Genomic DNA, 18,782 nt, shown 5'->3' on the forward strand with positions numbered 1-18,782 from the left:
GGCGGCGGCGGCTCCGGGAGTGCCAAGTGCATCCAGGTCTGCCAGCAGAAGCAGGCGCCCAGCTGGCCATGCAAATGAGGCCCGCGGGACGCCACGGAGGCGCGGGAGCTGGAGGTGTTCTTCGTGGGCGCCGACGGGCTTAAGTGTTCTCGTGATAATGCCATGAAGTTCCAAAGCCTCACCGTTTTAACCCCCCTGGAAGAAGCCATTGAACCCTCCAGCTGTATCTTGTTCTGCAGTTTTCCCCTTGGCTTCTGCACCACTACCTCCCAACCCCAGTGCCTCCTCAGCCAATAAATTTGCTGATCATGAGAATTTCTGGGTATCCATGAGTCTTTGTAGCTTCCAAGTTCATTCATTCTATTCCTCTTCTCTCTTTTCTTCCATTCACTCACCCATAGGTGCACATTCATTCAACACATCTGTTTATTCTACTGGGGAGAGGGGGCGGTGGGTAGATGGGAGTCACCAGGGGTGGGAAGAATGCCTGGTGGCCAAAGATAGGAACTCTGATTTGGAGCTTAAGATCGCGAAGTGCTCCCCAAACACAAACATCTTGGGGAAAGGTTTCAATAAACAGCCCCTGTGCATTGAGTAGCCACCATGGGTCTTCTCATGGAGCTCAGTGATTTTTAAAGACAGGCCGCCCTGGGCAGATGCTCTCTCACAGTCCAGACCAGAGCCTACTCTGCAAGGTCTGAAAGCAGGGCGGCTGTACCGTGGGGCCACCAAGCTTATGCTACCCAGACTGACAGGAGAAGGCGTCATTGTGTCAGACGCTTATGAGCCTCTACAGTGTGAACACTGCTCCTGGGCACTTGTAGGGATGACAGGTAGAGGAGCCCTTTCCTGCTGTCTTGAAGGAGCTTCGCTCAACTTAGGAAAACACAGTGTAAGTGTGTGAGATGTTAAACACCAGAACCAGAGGGATCATGGGGAAACACAGGAAGCCTTCCACTTAGCAAGAAAGAAGATACAGTTACTCTGTTAATTACGTAATACAGAACATCAAAAGAGATTGAGAACATCAGCCAGGTCAGGAACTTTCTAGGCCAGTGGTTCTCAACCTTGGCTGCACATTAGAATCACCTGGGAATCTTTTTAAAATCCTGATTTCTGGGCCTCACCCTCCGGAAATTCTGTTTCTTTGTTACTCATGTTGTGGCCCCACCCCATAACAAAGAAACAGAATTTCCGGAGGATGAGGCCCAGAAATCAGGATTTTCAAAAGATTCCCAGGTGATTCTAATGCGCAGCCAAGGTTGAGAACCACTGTTCTAGGCCCTATTCTATCTGCCATAAGTAAATGCCAATGTATTGACTTACGCAATGCAAATCTCCTGCTACATGAATAAACCAAGGCATTCTTCCTACCCAATCACGGCTTGAGACAGAAAGACAAATCACCCCTCCCCAGCTCTTTTATTTACAGTCACTACCACCTTCATCATTTTACAACAGTCATTTATGGAGATCAAAACACATGTGAGCTTTAAAGATCAAATAGTCCAACCATTGGAGTTCTAAATTTATTTAAAATTTTCTTCTTTTATTAGGTTGTTAAGAGTTTTTATATGGAGGTTGAAAATTGAGGTGACACCATGGAGTTTGTTCTCTAATCTTTGAATGGAGTGAGTTATATTAATATATTTCTTCCGTGTTGAATCGACTTTGCATTCCTAGAGTAAAATTCAAGTTATTTTACATCGTTCTCATGAATTTTTGGATTTAGGTTAATAATTTTATTTAGTATTTTGCATCTGTATACATAAGAGATATTGGTTTGCAGTTTTTCTTTATTTTACTATCCATTTCTGGTTTTGGTGTCAAGGATAACAGACAGCTTTACAAAATGCGTTGGCATATGAACCTGTCCTTTTATACTTTGTAAGAATTTTTAGACACCTAGAAAAGTCTATTTCTGGAACACTAGTAGAATTTGCAAGTAAAACTGAGCTTGATTTTTTGTTTCATGGGAAGAGTTTAAATTCTTTGGTTATATAACCATTCAAAATTTTTATTCTTAATTCTGTTTTGAATATTTACATTTTTCTCAGAATATTTTCCATTTTATTGTTTTTATATTTGTTGACATAAGGTTGTTCATAATATCCACTTACTGTTTTAATCTTTGCTGCATCTTTAAGTATATTTTTTCATCTCTAATAGTCATATATATATGCCTTTTTTAAAATTTATCTTCTGAAGATTAGTCTATTTTATTGGTCATTTCAAAGAACCAACTTCAGGCATTTTTAGATTTCTTATATCTTTGTTTTTTATTTCAATAATGTTTGTTCTCTTTATCATTTGCCTCTCATTTAGGTTTATTCTGTTGTTCCTTTTTAGACTTAAGTTATATAGCTGGTTTCATTATTTTCAATCTTACTTTTTTCCTAATGCAACCAATTAAGTCTTTATATTTCCCTCCAAGAACTGCTTTGTAGATAAACTGCTCTCTCAGAAAGCATTCTGTAGTTTTACTTTATCTTGGGAGTTCTGACATTTTATATGGATTTGTCTAGGTATTGGTCTTTTTATTATTATCATTAACATCTGATAGGCCCATTCAAACTGAAAACGCATATCTTTATTCAGCTCAACAAAATTTTCTTCTACTAGGTCTTCATTTAGTTTCCCCACCTTTCACTGCTTCTAGAAGTTCTATTAAACAGGTGTTACACTTTCTTGCTCTTTCCCCTATATCTCCATATCTACTAACTTTTAGCTCAAATTTTCAATTGGGGGGGGGGGTTATTATAAACTATACCTACAAGAGAATTTAATAAAAATGCGTTAAAGTTTTATGAATACTAGAAAAATGGTGGCCTACGCTTTTCTGGGAGGCAGAGGCCCCCTTGCCCTGCAACCCTGTTCTTTATCCACATGGGAACTCTGCCTACTCTAGCCTCCAACCTCTCCCACCCCACAGACTTTTCAACTGCCTTCTGACTCCACGAAGTGGTCACTTTCCCTGCCAGGTGTCCTTTGCCCTCTTGGCCTCTAAGGCCTATTGAGCTTGAAGTTCCCCAACTCTGAGGTGCGTTGGGAAGTCCCCAGGTCTTAGCCCTCGGTCCCCAAATCTCAGCCGTGACAGACCATCCCACAAGTCTGAGCCCCTCTGCCAAATTCAACCAGCGAGTCCCCAGAGTCACTCTGGCTATCAGAGTCACATTTCTCCAAAACTCAAACTTTAAATCCACCCCAATCATCACCATAAAATTAGATTCCAGGTTCTGAGGTTACCAAATGCAGATGTCACCCTCTCAACTACCAGTCCTTCTTGACTCCATTCCAGTTTCTGCTCCCATGCTTCCACGTTACAGCCCTAGTCCTTGCAATCTCACTGCTCCGCTCCCCAATCTAGGTTTCAGCGTTCAGACCTTCAAAATCCTGAGCCCAACCCCAGGTTCATACCTTCAAATACAAATCTTAGTGGAGAGGCACCTTCCCTTTCCTATTTTCATCTTCATCTTCTTCTACCCATTCCCCCCTTGCAGCGAGGCTCCTTGTTGCTTCCCCCCCCCCCCACACTGATGCCTTCACCCCCCGCCATGGGACACTTCCCCTTTCATCTTTGGCCTGAAGGATGCCATGGAGAAAGCAGGAGGACCCACAGGGCAGAGAAAATTCAAGGATGCCCAGTGGCTTATGAGATTCTCCAAGGCCTCTTTCAGAAATAACCTGGAGAAGTTCCTTACCTGCCCCTCCTCATCTAAGAAAACCCTTCATGCAGGCGTGTGGCTTTATGGAGAGCAGTGCTCCAGCCTCCTCACCCCTGCCAGGGACATGGCCCTGCATAGATTTACTCAGGTGGCTATGGAAAGGGGCAGAGGAGATGTTCTTTGTGGCTGACATTGACAGACTGCAGAGATAGCACCTTGTTACTGGCCACCCTACAGAATTGCTGGGTCATAGGGTATGCATATGTATGTGTTTCTAGGGTTGCTGTAACAAAGCACCACAAACAGAGTGGCTAAAAACCACATACATTTATTTTCTCACAGTTCTGGAAACAAGAAGTAAAAAAAAAAAAAATCAAGGTGTTGACAGGGCCATAGTCCCTTAGAAATCTCTCAGAATAAACCTTTTCTTGCCTCTCCCAGTGTAGATAGATGAAGGACGTTACTGTTGTGCTTTGTGATCTCAACCTACCTGAGAGTCCCTGGCTCAAGAGTGCTCTGTGCCACCTGCATCGCACATGTGGTGAGCACAGGCAGGCTCGCGCGACCCCTGCTGGTGAGCAGCAGCACTGCACCTTACCCATAGCCGCTGGCCCTTTCCAACACGAAGATTTGAGGTTTCCTGAGTGAGCAAGCATCAGTCTTAGTGCTGCCCAGGTTGCCTTGTGGGTGATCCATATTTTCTGAATCCCATCATAGTTTCTACAAAAGAAGGGCACAGGGTCCCTGTATCTCTGGACATTAGACTACAGGGAAGTGCACTGACTTTGAAGTTAGGCGGGCTTGAGTTTGCAGACCCTGCTCCATGTCCTTACCAGCTGGGCCACCTTGGGCTCCTAATTGGGACTTCTTGGTTGTCACCTTTCTGAAGCCACTGGGTCTTATAAGAAAATACCAAAATATTAAGAGATAAAGTGTGTTAGTTGAAACCAGCAATTACATATTATTACATATAATTTCATGTTAGGAAATAAAAGACTCAGCCGTACGAGAAATAAAGAGCCTGATGTGACTAATGAAGAACTTGGGTAAGAAACGATGGCAACATTCACTCAGGCCATAGCATGGGGAAGGAAGGAAGGGACAGAGTCAGGAGCCATTTCTGAGATCAGAACCACAGGACTTGCAGCTAATTGCTTGCAAATTTTAGTTAGTATCTGTTGAGGCCTATATTGCTCTTGGTTGATATTAGGCATTTCTTCTGCACTATCCCGTTCAACCTTCACACTAGCCTTTTAAGTTGTGTATTTGTGTAGTGCACTTTGCAGGGCTGGAAACCGAGATCTGGTCCCAGTTCTGTCCAGCTTCAAAGTACAAGCACTGAGCTAGTAACAATACTGCCTCCTACGTTGGGTGTCGATGAAGAAGAGGAGGAAAGAGTGAGCTGACGTATTACTGCTTGGGAAAGGCTTTTGGAAAAAGGAGATACATTCACTGCTGGACATGTGGGAGCCGGGATGGCCATGGCACAGCCCGTTGCATGTACGAATCTGCAGCTCTAAGAAGGGCCTTAGAGCTGGGAAGTTAAAACTATGATGGTGGATGAGATCATCAGCGAAGGAGCAGAGAAACGGAGAAGAGAGATGAGGACAGAGCTCTGGGTGGAGGAAGAGCACCTGGTAGGAGAGTGATAAGAAGAAGCCAAGGAGGCAAGAGAAAGGCCAGGAGCACCATGTTCCCTCCCTTCCAGCGGTTTCTGTGGAGTGGGTTTTCTCTGCCAAGGAAAGCTTGGCTTACTCTGAAAACCTGGATTTCAGAATACAGTTCCATCTGTCAATCAAATAAACAAAAAACCACATCTGACCTGACAGCCCCTTGCTGGTTCTCTTTTGCCCTCAAGATGAAATTTCAATGAAAACACTGAAATTCCACCAGTCTAATCCCAGGGCTGATCTCTCAGAAATATCACTTTTTACTATGACCTCAAAGGTCCCACACAAACTGGCTCTGTTAGTTGGAGTCTCATCCCATACACCAAAAGGTTGTGGGTTTGATTCCTCATCAGGGCATATACCTAGGTTGCGGGTTCGATCCCTGGTCAGGACGTATATGGGAGGCAACCAATTGGTGTTTTTTTCTCACATCGATGCTTTTCTCTCTCTCCCTTCCCCTACAAATCCATAAAAACATATCCTTGGGTGAGGATTTTTTTTTTAAAAAAAGGGGGGAATTCCCAAGGGGTGTGAAAAGGACGAGATCAAGGGAAGGAGTAGAAAGGTGGACCTTACAGAAGAGGGGCTCCTCGCCTGCTGAGGCTGATGTGAAGAAAGCTCTGGGCATGTGGTCGCAGGAACATTTGTGAGGTCGCAGGAAGCTGAGAGAGGTCCTGCTGGTGGGCCTCAATGTTCGCTGACAGTAAGAGGGTGGGGAGGGGAAGGAAGTGAACTGTAGCAATATCTGCGAGGAGTGTGGGAGCAAGGGTTGACTAAGAGCGAGGGGAGATTTGTCCTCAGGCAGTGCTGGGCTCATCTGGGAGGTGAGCATGCCTTCTCCTCCACGTCTCAGGACAGGCTGCCTGGCCACTGGAGCCTGAAGTGCCAAGAGCAGTTTTGCGGGCAGAAGTACCAGGACACCAACACCTGGCACGCTCCTGCAGCAAGTGCCCCAGCAAGTTTGCGTCTCCAGCCATTTCCCCCTCTTTCCTGTACACGCACCAGAAGGACATTCCCGCCTCCTCACAAAGCAGGTCCAGGCAATCACCCCTGGCAAAGCTGCTCCACCCTACACTCACCAGGGCTTGCCCATTCCCAGCCCTGGTCTGGGAGCTGGCTCACCTGCACCACCTACTGGCCAAGTTAGGGCAGGGACTCCAGTTCTGTTCTGCTGTTCCCTACCCCACCTTACCCCCCAAACAACTGCAGGAGTGTGTGTGTGTGTGTGTGTGTGTGTGTGTGTGTGTGTGTGCGCGCGTGCGCGCGCTAAAGAATAGAAATTGGCCAGGCAAAAAATGAAGGGAGTGGGGGAGAACATTCCAGACATAGAGACAGAGCCCGGAGAAGGTTCACAGCCCATGGTTTTTAGGGCTCTGTCTCACCTCATGCTGGTTCCCTATGGGTCCTCTCCCTCACTTCATTCGCACCCACCTCCAGATGAAAACCTCATTGAGAGAAGGCAACACTGGTTGCCGTTACTCAGTGTGAGATCATACGGGTATTGTACACTTCTTTGTCATTTTGCAAGTTTTTCCTTTCATCTTCAAATAGCAACCCAGAGAATTTCATCGTGGCCTAAACTGGACAGAATAACGAACCGAGAGGGTTGAACAAGTATCTTTGGCTCCACTGGAACCAGAATGTAAACCAAGATCGTCGGTGATTTTAAGCAGCAACACCCCCTTAACTTCCTGACACCAGAAGTCTACAAATCACAAAGCTCTGTTCCCCCTCCACAAGCCAAGCCAGTCAGAAAAGTCCTCTACTCGTCACCGTTGGGAACTATAGAAATACAGCACCATCTCCTATGTGCCCGGCTCAGCACCAGGCTGGTGTGTCCAAGTTAACTCGTAGGATTCCGCGGCCATACCCAGTTCAGATGGCCAGAATCCCAGAAGAGGCACACTTGAGATGTCAACCTCATTACATGTGCGTAAAAAGACTAAGAGAGAGAGGGCCGTGAAGAGTGGAGTTCAAGGATACACTTGCCTTTTAGTGAAAAACAAGAATAAGAGTTTCAGATTGGAATTCAAAAGAATATTGGTGATAACGGAAGTGATGACTGTGGATGTTCAATAATAAAAGTGGATTGATTAATAGTAATGAACAGTGGCGTTTATACACCGCGTGCGCCCTTGTGCGCACACACACGTATTTTACACAATCCCTCTCTCCCTCTGGCAGTCACAGAATCACAGGAATTGAATGAGAGATAGTTCCTGTCAGATAGATAGTTCCATTGGTGGCTGGTGCACCACACAGCAGAGACCTGTGGCTAAGGGTCACTGTAATCCTAGACGTAGATTTCTGGAAAAACTACGCCAGGCAATGATGGTGCGGGGAGATGGGAACTCAATCTGGGCTCTTGAGCACATTTCCTCAGTTACTCACCTGTGAAATGGGATCACAGTGCCCCGGGATCTTGGGAGGGTCAAATGGGGCGATGCATGTAGGAGTGCCTGGCGCTCATTGCCCAACGTGTGTGAGGGATGATAATGAAGGATTTGAATAAAAATGCTGAAGATAAAGAAGTGAGCAATGGCTCATAGAGGATGACAAAATCAAATTCAGAACGAGTTCAACACATTTTAAACGATGAGGAAACACTTCTCATAGGACACTTCATCAAGGCAAACCAGAGTCCCTCACTGGGGTGGAAAATGGGCCTGGTGATGCGTGATGGGGTGAGAAAAGGGGGAATAGCTGTTGTGATGGAAAGACCCACCAGGCCAGTGGGGCCGACCATGTGACCAAAAGGTACAGCAATCCCGGATTGCATCGCTATTATTATAATTATTACAACGTGAATTCAGAACTGTGCCATTTACATGGGCTTTTACACGTATCGCCTTGTTCACTGAAGACTGTAATTGAATCGAGGGGAGTAATTACTTCCGTGAACTCTGAGTCAGGGGACCCCTTGGTATTTTGTCCACTTCCAGCCACCAGTTGTGAAAGGAATGCGAGCACAGGAGGACAGCCCGATAGTGTGGGACCAGGGACAGAAGCTGCCCGGCACGGGCCTGCGCTCCCTAGCTGTGGGGCCTCACAGAGTGGCCTTATCTCCTCAGGCCGGGCCAGTTTCCTCAGCTGCCAGATTGGAACAGAAGCCCCTGCCCTGCAGAGCTTGGATGAAATGAAATCACAAATACGTGCCCAGCACAGAGTCTGCACAGAAAAAAGGTCACTGTGCATTATTAGGCATCAGCCCTCTCGATTATCCACTTACAATGTGTGCGCTGGGCGTTTGCTGTACCCTGGCTTGATCCCAAGGGGCGTTTCCTTCCCTCCCTCCATCTTCACACCAGGGCTACTTCCCCTTCCCCACCCCTCCCCTCCCCCAGGGGATGAGCCAGTGGGAGCTCAGCAGGGACAAGCCAGACAAGCTACCTGCACTTGGCACCTGCTCCAAGACATGTCAATAGACAATCAAATCATTGCACCGACTCCCAGACCTTGTGATCACACCTGTCTAAACCCTCTGCTTAGCACCTACCGTGCACCAGGAGCAGGCACGACATGAATGGTGAAAGCATGCTCCCTACCCCATGGCACCTATAATCTAGTGGGAAAGTCAGACAATAAAACCTGGAGAGAAAGAGAGAGAGAGAGAGAGAGAGAGAGAGAGAGAGAGAGAGAGATTGATTCAAAGAACAAGCGCCAAAGAAGAACAGAATAGGAGAATGCTAACTCGGGAGCTTCAAAAGCTAGACTCTTGGGAGGAGGAACCTGTGAGCTGAGCACTGGAGGATGAGTAAGAAATACGCCCCTCCTCCCCCACCTGGCAACATCAGTCTTGGGTACCAAGTGCTCTGGGCCATGCCGAGGGGGAATCCTCGGGTCCCTACCATGGGGAGGCACTTCTCACTCCGGCCCCCTGTGGAATGTCCCCCAGAGTCCCTGCTACACCTCCCAGGAGCTCCCACCCCCACCACCCCTCCCAGGTAATAACACCCTCCCTCTTTGGGAACCTGCTCTTCTAACCTAGGCCCTGCCCTCAGCCAGCCCTGCCCAGCAGAACCTGCTGGGCCAGAAACACACCTGTCCCACTGCTGTGTGACTGAGCCCCTGGGAAATACGTACCTTCCCCAGAGCAGCCTCACCCTTGGCCTTCTGCCCCCCCTCCACCCTCCAGCATTCCTGGCAGCCCTGGGACAGGTAGGGCTTGGTTGGGGGGCCGAGTGAAGCCGATTGGTGGGAGTCCCAGCCCCCTTGTCCCACTGTTACTCCCACGCTGCCCTATTCTAGATCAAAAGAGGGAGGCAAAGACAGGGCCAGCCACAGCAGCAGAAGGGCAGGCAGAGAGGAGATGAGGAGCACTGAGGGGCAGCAGGTGAGGCAGCCTGAGAGGAAGATGTGAGAGACAGCAAGAGGTGCGAGGGAGGCAGAGGCAGAGACAGAGGCGCTGAATGGGGCCTGAGATGTGGGCAGAAAGCCAAGGAGACAGAGGAAGAGCCAGTGGGCACAGGGAGAAGGTGGGCAGGGGCCTCCGGGGAAAACCTTTCCGGATGGGCCAGCTGCCACTGCTGCCTACAGGCTGTGGTTACCGGTTACCACGGTTACCAGTTACAGGTGAGAAGGTCACAAAAACCTTTGATGGGAGTGGGAGAACCTGGGCCCCGGAGAGGGTCTTTCCTCAAGTCCCACACTGATGTGAGGGCCTGGGAGAGTGGGAGCGGTGGATGGCCTGGAATCAGGATGGGATTGACCTGTGAGAAATCTGACAGGCCACAGTGGTGGGTGGGTTTCAGGCAGCCTGCAGACACCTGGGATTTTCCACTCGGTGACAAATGTCCCAAGAACAGCCGGGGGAAGAACTGCCTCTGCTCACCCCACCCTGCGGGGGTGGATCTCACCCCTCCATTGTGCAGACACATCGGTGACCCCCCGTGATCCAGGCCTGCGGTGGACCTGGGGATACAGCGACCAGGAAGGTGCAGGCGCAGCCGTGAAGTCCAGGCCAAGTCCATGGGCACCCAGGGGAGGGGGTGTCATTTCCGGTCTGGAGGAGCAGGAAGCCTTCAGGAAGGGCTCCTGGTGGAGTTGGAGAGGCCAAGAGGGAAGGGGGACAGTGTGGGTCACGGCCCCAATAATGGCAAGCTCAGGAGGTGAGCTGGTGAATTGCCCACTTGGGCTCATTCTGCAGAAAAGGGGAGGTTGGAGTGAGAGTGTGGAGAAACCTAAATGCTGCTAAGACGGTTTACCTCATTCTGCCATAAAGGAGGGGCCATAAAGCGACTTTGACCAGCGGGGTGCTAGGAAGTGTGCCGTGCCCAGAATCTGAGAGTTCCTCCCTTTCCTTAACTCACTGGTGAACTTGAGCAGGCCGTCTGTGCCCTTTGGGTGGGTTTTTCTGTAAAGTAGGGGGGCTTATCCAGGTTAGTGTTCTATTCTGGAACCAAAGAAAATTCATTTGGCATCATTTGGTTTTTCAAGCTTATGATTGTGAAAAACAACTGACAAGATGAGCTCTAGACACACACACACACACACACACACACACACCCTGACAGGGGCGCCCTGACACCTGCCTAACCTGTGGCCCCGCAGGCTCCCCCTGCTCATATCAAGGTTAGCGTTCATCCTGACAAACTCCCCCAGGGCAGCTGAAACCGGTGCCCATGAAGGCAAATCCTTCCATCCACAGGAGAGTTGTAGCAACAATCACAACAATAGCAACAACAGTAACAATACCTCCGCTGGCTTTAATGAAACCACTATTCTAGGCCAACTGAAAATTCTAAGACCCTAACACATTTAATTCACTTCATCCTCATAACAACCCTCTGGGGCAGGGCGGTGGGGCCAGAGTTCAACACTTTAAATGATTAAGGGGAGCTGGGCAGGATCTCTTTACACGAATGAGGAAGAAGAGGCAGCAGTGAGGCTGTGTGCTGACTTTACTTTGACTGTGTCTTTAAGACCAATAAAAAGTGCATAACTTTGAGAGGACAGTATTGCAGGACAGTGTTGTTGGTCTGAGGAGGCCTTGCTGAGTGCTGATGGAGGTGGAGAGTTCACGGCTTCCTTGACCAAAGCCTGCCGGGCCCTCACTGTTTGAAGTGAGGCCAGGTGCTGATGATGTTGTACAAAGCCTTCCCAGGAGACAGGGTCTGGCTAACATCACTGTGCCCCACCAGCAGGTAGTTGGGAGCCAGGTGCCCCTGGTCCACCGCACACTGGATCAGGCTCTGGGCCGCCTCCAGCGCTGCGGCATTGGGTGGCTTTTCTGCAAAACACATACCCCACCAACCATCAGAGCCTTGCTTAGGGCAGGGGCAAGCATCTGCATTCCAACCTCCCTCTGCCCAACCCCCACTCCCCACCATAGCCAACAAATTCATCTGTGGCAGCCAGGCACAGAGAGAAAACAGGGTCACTGTGTTCCCTGATTCCTCTTTGCAAAGCTTCTTCTGGAAGGTTCAGAACTGCGCTGGGTGAGAACCACAGCACAGCACACCACCTCTCCACAGGCACCGTGAGGCAGACAGGGCACCACTGACTGTCCTCACTCTGCCATAGCAGGCAGTGATGCTCCTCAACACTGTTGCCATGGTTACCAAGGAAGAGGATGCATTTGCTGACTGAGCCATATAAGTACCAAAGTTTGCAAAAGATTATGTTCTAGGGCAGTGATGGCGAACCTTTTGAGCTCGATACCGAAGTTTGCAAAAGATTATGTTCTTAGGCATGGTTATAAAGACAGATGGAACTGGGAATGGGGGTGGGTGGATTTGGGGGAAACTTTCTGTCCGGGAGGGACTCCTGGGTGACCTGCATCCTGTATTGAGTTCCTGAAAGCTAAAATTTACCCCTGGCATTGTCAGGCACCACAAGGTTGCCTTTCCCCCATGCTCCCCTGACATTCCACAGGAGGTTTCATTGCCCGAACCCCTCTGCCCCATGCTCACACCTTACCTACAAAGTTGCCTATGAAGGCAATTCCTAGGGCGATATCGTTGTATCCATAGGTGTGAGAGCCTTGGATATTCCAGCCAACGCCTTCATACACACCGCCATGAAAATCAACCAAAAAAATGAGTTTGCATGTCACCTCTGACACGCGTGTCATAGGTTCGCCATCACTGTTCTAGGGCATGGTTATAAAGACAGATGGAACTGGGAATGGGATGGGTGGATTTGGGGGAAAACTTTCTGTCTGGGAGGGACTCCTGGGTGACCTGCATCTTGTATTGAGTTCCTGAAAGCTAAAATTTACCCCTGGCATTGTCAGGCACCACAAGGTTGCCTTTCCCCCATGCTCCCCTGACATTCCACAGGAGGTTTCATTGCCCGAACCCCTCTGCCCCATGCTCACACCTTACCTACAAAGTTGCCTATGAAGGCAATTCCTAGGGCGATATCGTTGTATCCATAGGTGTGAGAGCCTTGGATATTCCAGCCAACGCCTTCATACACACCGCCATCCTGGCCCACCAGGAAGCTAGGAGTGGGCAAGAAAAATGGAGAAAGTCACTCTTGGAAGAAGAATTGGCTTCATTTACTCCTTGAATCATTCATTCATTCTCCCATTCATTTATCAAATGTTGACTGAACATTTCTTATGTGCCAATGTGCACAGAGACAAAACAGAGAAGCAAAAACAAAAAGAATCACAATCTCTGAACCTGAGAAGTGAGGTCAGACCATGACAAGCAATAGTAACAGCCACTTCAGTCCCCCACTGTGACATGGCCTTTCTCCCCACAATGCCACGGAATCTGACCTTCCCAAGGTGACCAGTGACCGCCTCAACGCTAGTATCATGGAAACATATTTTTGATCCAGATTACACTGACCCATGTCACCACTCTCTTCTTGAAATGTTCTCTTCCCTGAGAATTTGCAAAAGCTGTTGTGATTAAGTCATAGATGAATGATTGCAATTTGTCATCCTCTAACCTTACATCCCTTCTATGAAATTCCAAGGCATCTTCTATTTAGCTTCTGCTATTCCATTAGCTCAATGTGTTTTTTTACGATAGATCAGGTGTTAAAGGGACAAAAAGAGAACATTCTGATTTCGCTCTCTATCTTCAAGTAGATATGGTATCGTTTTCCCAATTGTAGAGATGAGGCTAAAGAGGCCCAGAGAGGTTAAAAGATCCCATGTGTATAAAGTGGAGTAACAGTACCAGAGGCATTGCAGGGTTCTAACATCAGAGGGAGCAAGTTGGGGTTGAGCCAGAAGGAGGAAGAGGCTGAGCAGGGCCTGTGTCTCTCAGTGTTGGAAGGGGATACATAAAAAGGCACAACCCTTCAATGGTCTTCCATGAGGGTCTCACAGTTTTGCTTTTATCACTATTGCTTCTAATGTCTTCTTTTCAGAGTCTTCCCTAGAGGAGAATATTCCCAGGAGAGATAGCTAACCCTTAGCTATGTCTGAATGATAGCCCAGAGTCTTGCACAAATAAAAGATGCTGCCTTATGTAAAGCACCTGGTACAAAGGAAGGGCTCAGTAATGTCGGTTCCTCCCCCAGCCTGCCTTCCTGTAGCCTTGATCCCACTTACTGATAGCCAATGTCACAGAAGTCCAGTCTGTCCATGTGGTAGGACTGTATGTCTCGGACGCGAGTCTGACAGTCCGCGGATGTGTTGCAGGTCGTCCCAGCCGTGTGGATGATGATGACGTATTTGGCTGGGAGGCTCATTTGAGGGCAGTGTGTCTCTCTGGCTTCCCACGCTGACCGTGGGATGATGCTGGGGCAAGCTGTGGTGAGGTGAGAAACCAAGACCATGGATGGGTGGAGGTGGTAGAGGGCATAGAAGGGATAAAAGATGATGGAAAAAATAAATTTAAAGTAAATTTGAAAAAAAAACCCATAACAACAACAAAAACAAGGCCATGGGAATGCTCCTGTGCCCACATGTGGACAATCACACCACTGCAGGCTGGGCTGCTCCTCGGTCTCCCCACCCTCTGGCACCAGGGGAATATCCTAACATGCGTTCAGCTGGGGGGCTCTGGAAAAGGCCACACAGGGATTGTCTGGGTCAAGGGGCTGCAGCCAATGGACAGAGGCAAAAATCTACAGGTTCTGATTACAACTATGGAAACCGGTGTGTGAGCAGAAGGGGAAGAAACATTCATCGCAGAGTCATGGCCATTTTGTTCAAAAAACAAAGTGTACCTCCATGCTTGAATATGCACTGCGAATACATGCAGGGGCGTGTGCTTTTTATGTAACAGGACCAATATGCAGAAATCAGCATCTCTGAACTGATCACATGGATATGAAAGTATTTTGAAATCTATAAAGAACTACAAATGTGAAGAGATTATCATTACTGAAGATAGCATTTGTCTGAAAGCAAGAAAAACTTTATTTAGAGATGTACAATTTAAAAAAAATAACAAAAATATCCTTGTCCTGGCTGGGTGGCTCAGTTGGTTAGAGTGTCATCCCAAATGTGGAAAGGTTGGGGGTTTGATTCCCAATCAGGACACACACTTAGGTTGCGAGTTTGATCCCAGGTCAGGACATGTATGGGAGGCAACCAATCGATGTTTCTCTCAATCAATCAAACATATCCTTGAGTGAAGAGTAATATCCTATATAATAAAAGCCTAATATGCTAAGTGTCTGGTCGTCCAGTCGGCTGTTCAACAAATCAAAGCATAATATGCTAATAATATGCGAAGGCCACTCAACCACTCATTATGATGTGCACTGAACACCAGGGGGCAGATGCTCCGACTGGTAGTTAGCTTGCTGCTGGGGTCTGGCCGATCGGGACTGAGCAAGATGGGCCAGACATTCCCTGGAGCCCTCCTGTGATCCCTCCCCAGCTAGCCAACCTCCTGCGTCCCTCCCCGGCCCCAATCATGCACTGGTGGGTTCCCTCAGCCTGGCCCACTAGTGCACAAATTCGTGCACTGGGCCTCTAATATACAGTATATATATATATATTCTTGAGTCCAAGAAAAGATCCACTCTAGCAGAGAATGTGCTAAGCTATTGAAAGTGCTTATTAATTGTACTGGTTTTAGTCTGCTACTTGCTCATTCCAAAATAGGTTATGATTTTTATTATCCAGTTTCTTGAAATATTCACTCTGATGTCAGCATAATCTGTGAAGTCAGGTTTTTTTCAATGCTGTGGTCATGTTGCAGGTTGGCTGAGTTTTGCATTTAGAAAGGTGTGTGTGTGTGTGTGTGTGTGTGTGTGTGTGTACTCACATAGTATACACAAATATATATACATGTTTACTGCCCCATGACCATACTTTGTTTTTCTCCATAGCCTTCCTGCCACCTGACATCATATGCATTTTACTTGTCAATTTCTTCATTTTGGGTCTTTCTTCACTGAAATGTGAAGCTGTCTGTTTTGTTCATGGTTGTATCCTCAGTACCTAGAAGAGTGTCTGGTATTCAGTAAATACCTGTTGATGGAGTGAAAATGTGTGTACACATACTGGTGTCAAGAATGGCCCCATGGCCATATCATTCCAGTGGGAAGGAGAGGAGGTCAGGAAGGTACCCTCTCAGAACTTTCTGGATCTCGGCATGAGGTGTTCTGGGTCCCAAGAAATCGATGAACACCAACAGGAAAATAAACCTTCCCTGGTGTCTGGGTGTCACTGGGAGGGGGAGGAGGTGGGATGGAGGACCTCACCTTTCTGGGGCATTGCTGGCTGCTGATAGGCCAGGCACATCTCTTCGTTCAAGAGAAGTGGCTGAATATACCAGGGGGACAGGTGTCCCTTCCGGATGGCGTAGAAGATCAGGTCCTCTGCGGCTGATAAGGCAGCCGGGCTGGGACTGTGGCCTGAAAAAGGATGACATGGATCATCAAACTGTCAGCAAGAGACTCCAATCTTGTCTAGATCTGGAGGGAGGGTGAGGTTACCACCTGAGCCTGAATAACTGATGGATGGGAAGAGAGGAAACTGGTCCAGTAGCTAGGACAGTGGTACTAAGAGGCAAAGAACTACTTGGACATCTGTTGGAGGCCAAGTTTGTGACCTCTTTCAAGGGCCAAACTAAGACTTGTATCCACTCCATCTCTAGGCGGAAGCGTTGGGAGGCAATACAATCTACATGCAAAGAGAGGCCCACCTGACCAGGTCAGGTACACCTCACGTGGAGAAAAGTGTGACAGTACTTACTTAGCAGCTCCCACAAGCATGCATGTGGCAACTGCTCTTCTCACCCGTTCACTCATATAATTCTCACAGAAACACCTCTGCGGTCCATGCTGTGACTTTATCTACTAGCTCTCCACTCCACCCGGCCCTGCGCTCTCCTCTGTTTTGCAGGGGGCTAAACACCTACAAAGGACATTCCTCAGACTTCCTTGCTTGCCTGCTTCTCGGTGGGTCCTCCCAAAGGGAGCCACTGGAGGAAGAGGGAAGCCTTGCTTTTCTGCCTCTGTGCAGGCTCAGTGTCACACAACCTCAGACACCGAGGTGACGGCAACACTGTGAGCTCACTGGTGGCGTCAGCAACCCCACAGAGTACAGACCAGAGAAGCGGGAGAGGACGCAAAGGACGCCACACCATAGAGTCCAAGTGAGGAAAGGACTTCGAGAGAGTGTGGTGGAGGCTGAAGAGACAGGCGTGTGGGGAACGTTTGCGATCTTGCTCCCCAGCAGAGGTGATCAGTTTGGCTCAAATAAATTCTATAAAAAAATTTTTTTTAAAAAAAAGAGAAAGAAAAGAGAGGAGTGTGGAGACGATGGAGCGAAGGAAGAGAGTATAGATAACTCTCCAGCAGAGGGTCCAGGGGGAGGACTGTTACCTTCCTTGGTGCCAAAGAAGGCGAGGCCCAGGGAGACGTTGTTGTAGCCCTGGGTGTGCAAACCCTGGATATTCCAGCCGACACCTTCATACACCCTGCCATCGTCCCCAATCAGGAAGCTGCCAGGCAAGGACACGTGGATTGAATGGCAGATACCGGTCACAGGAACCCTCTCACCCATCCTCAGAAGGAGGGGCAGCTGTGTTTTAACATTTTGTACTTATTTTATTTAGAGCAACATGAAAGGGAAGATGGGAGAAGAGAGAAGAGCCAGTCCGAGTCTCTTTTACTAGAGTAACTGGAGTGTGGCTCTTACTTGTAGGCCAAGTCGCACCAGCCTTTGGTGTAGACGGAATGGGCCTGAAGGCCCCGCAGCTTCTCGCTGCAAATGTTCTGCTCCTGGCACTCCATCCCCGTGAGCTGCTGTGTGATGACATAGGCCACAGGTGGGGTCAGCTGGGCCCAGCAAGTCTGAGATCTCGCTCCCCACTCCTCGCGGGAAACAATGGTGGGGGCATCTGCAGAGGGAACGAAAGGATGGCATGCTGCAGCTCTTACCCAGTTCCCCTGGCCCGCTGCCCACGCCACCCTCATCCTCCTGTTTCAGGGCCTCTCCTGCCCTATGATGGTGGGACAGGCCCTGGGGTAGGCCCTCGCCACCCACAGCCTCCCCTTCGCATCTCCATAGTCTGTTTAGGCTAAAAACATTCCTCATCAGCGTGGAAGTCAGGTTGCTTTGTTCTCCAAACACTGGCTTCTTGTGCTTCCCTGGAGGGTCTGTTTAGGCTAAAAACATTCCTCATCGGACTCTGTATTCAGCGTGGAAGTCAGGTTGCCTTGTTCTCCAAACACTGGCTTCTTGTGCTTCCCTGGAGGCTATCCACCCTTAACTCCTCTCTGGCTGGCTTCACCCTCCGCCTGCAGAAAGCAGCCCCAGCAACACTCGCACCCAACCCTGGTCCTGAGCTGCCTTCTCTTGAAGGCCTCACGTGGATGCCTAGGGTGTGCGGTCCTCACTGGCACTGCCCGTGACTCTGATTGTGTCTCTGATTGTGTCTTTGGTCTGTCCCTCCCCCACAGGGTGACTCTCAGGAAAGTCCGCCACTGCCCTCAAACTAGGGAGCCCCGGGTCCAGAGCGCCAGGAAGCCCCATGAGCATCAGGTATGTAGCTTCCTCTCTTTCAAATGAAAAGTCACTGCGGGCAGGGCTGTGAGAGGCCCACTAGGCCCCCAGGTCCCCTGAGGCTCCCTGTCTGTGTCCATCTTGGGGACTCCGGGAGCTCTCTGAGGGGCAGGGGGTCTCCACCCTACTGCTGAGAGCTGGGAACAGGGGCCTGGTCTCTTCCCCAGGTCTTCTCTCCTGCCTGGACCTCACCTTTGCCTGAGGGCTCAAGTCCTCCATGGCACTCCTTGGCGAATGCCCCTCTTGGGACTCCACCCCACCCACCCACCAGCTGCAGTGAAGTCCTGAGAAACATTCCCGACACCTAAGAAACCCCAGTCAACCCCAAGTCAGCTCACCATTGCGACCCTTGCGAATGAGCTGTGAGATGCCCACAAACAGGTCCACAAGCCGCTCTGACACTTCTCTGGCTTGGGTTTCATTCCAGGAGAACTGAGGAGAATACCCTACAAAGGAACATTGTGCTTGGTTCTGGTTCTCAGAGAACACCTGGACCACCCCAGAGGCAGGGGCTCTGCC

General features: G+C 49.0%; 1 protein-coding gene across 6 annotated transcripts in view; it reads right to left on the reverse strand.

Moving 5' to 3' along the window:
- Positions 1-11,020: 11,020 nt before the first annotated feature.
- Positions 11,021-18,782, reverse strand: part of LOC102253804 (peptidoglycan recognition protein 3) — a 15,172-nt gene continuing 7,410 nt past the window's right edge. For 3 of the 6 annotated variants that reach the window (XM_014540490.1, XM_014540487.1, XM_014540489.1), the window contains exons 3-9: positions 18,602-18,709; positions 17,397-17,598; positions 17,081-17,199; positions 15,956-16,108; positions 13,848-14,049; positions 12,661-12,779; positions 11,021-11,564 (exon numbers count right to left, since the gene is read on the reverse strand). In XM_014540490.1, coding sequence (XP_014395976.1) covers positions 11,386-11,564; positions 12,661-12,779; positions 13,848-14,049; positions 15,956-16,108; positions 17,081-17,199; positions 17,397-17,598; positions 18,602-18,709 — 1,082 coding nt within the window. In that variant the 3' untranslated portion in view covers positions 11,021-11,385. Of the gene's footprint in view, positions 11,565-12,253; positions 12,338-12,660; positions 12,780-13,847; positions 14,050-15,955; positions 16,109-17,080; positions 17,200-17,396; positions 17,599-18,601; positions 18,710-18,782 lie in introns of all 6 variants that reach the window. The other 3 variants (XM_014540488.1, XM_005867179.2, XM_014540491.1) reach the window with 3 other exon arrangements.

This window comes from Myotis brandtii, unplaced genomic scaffold (genome assembly GCF_000412655.1).
Source record: "Myotis brandtii unplaced genomic scaffold, ASM41265v1 scaffold2454, whole genome shotgun sequence".
NCBI classification, from domain to species: domain Eukaryota; kingdom Metazoa; phylum Chordata; class Mammalia; order Chiroptera; family Vespertilionidae; genus Myotis; species Myotis brandtii.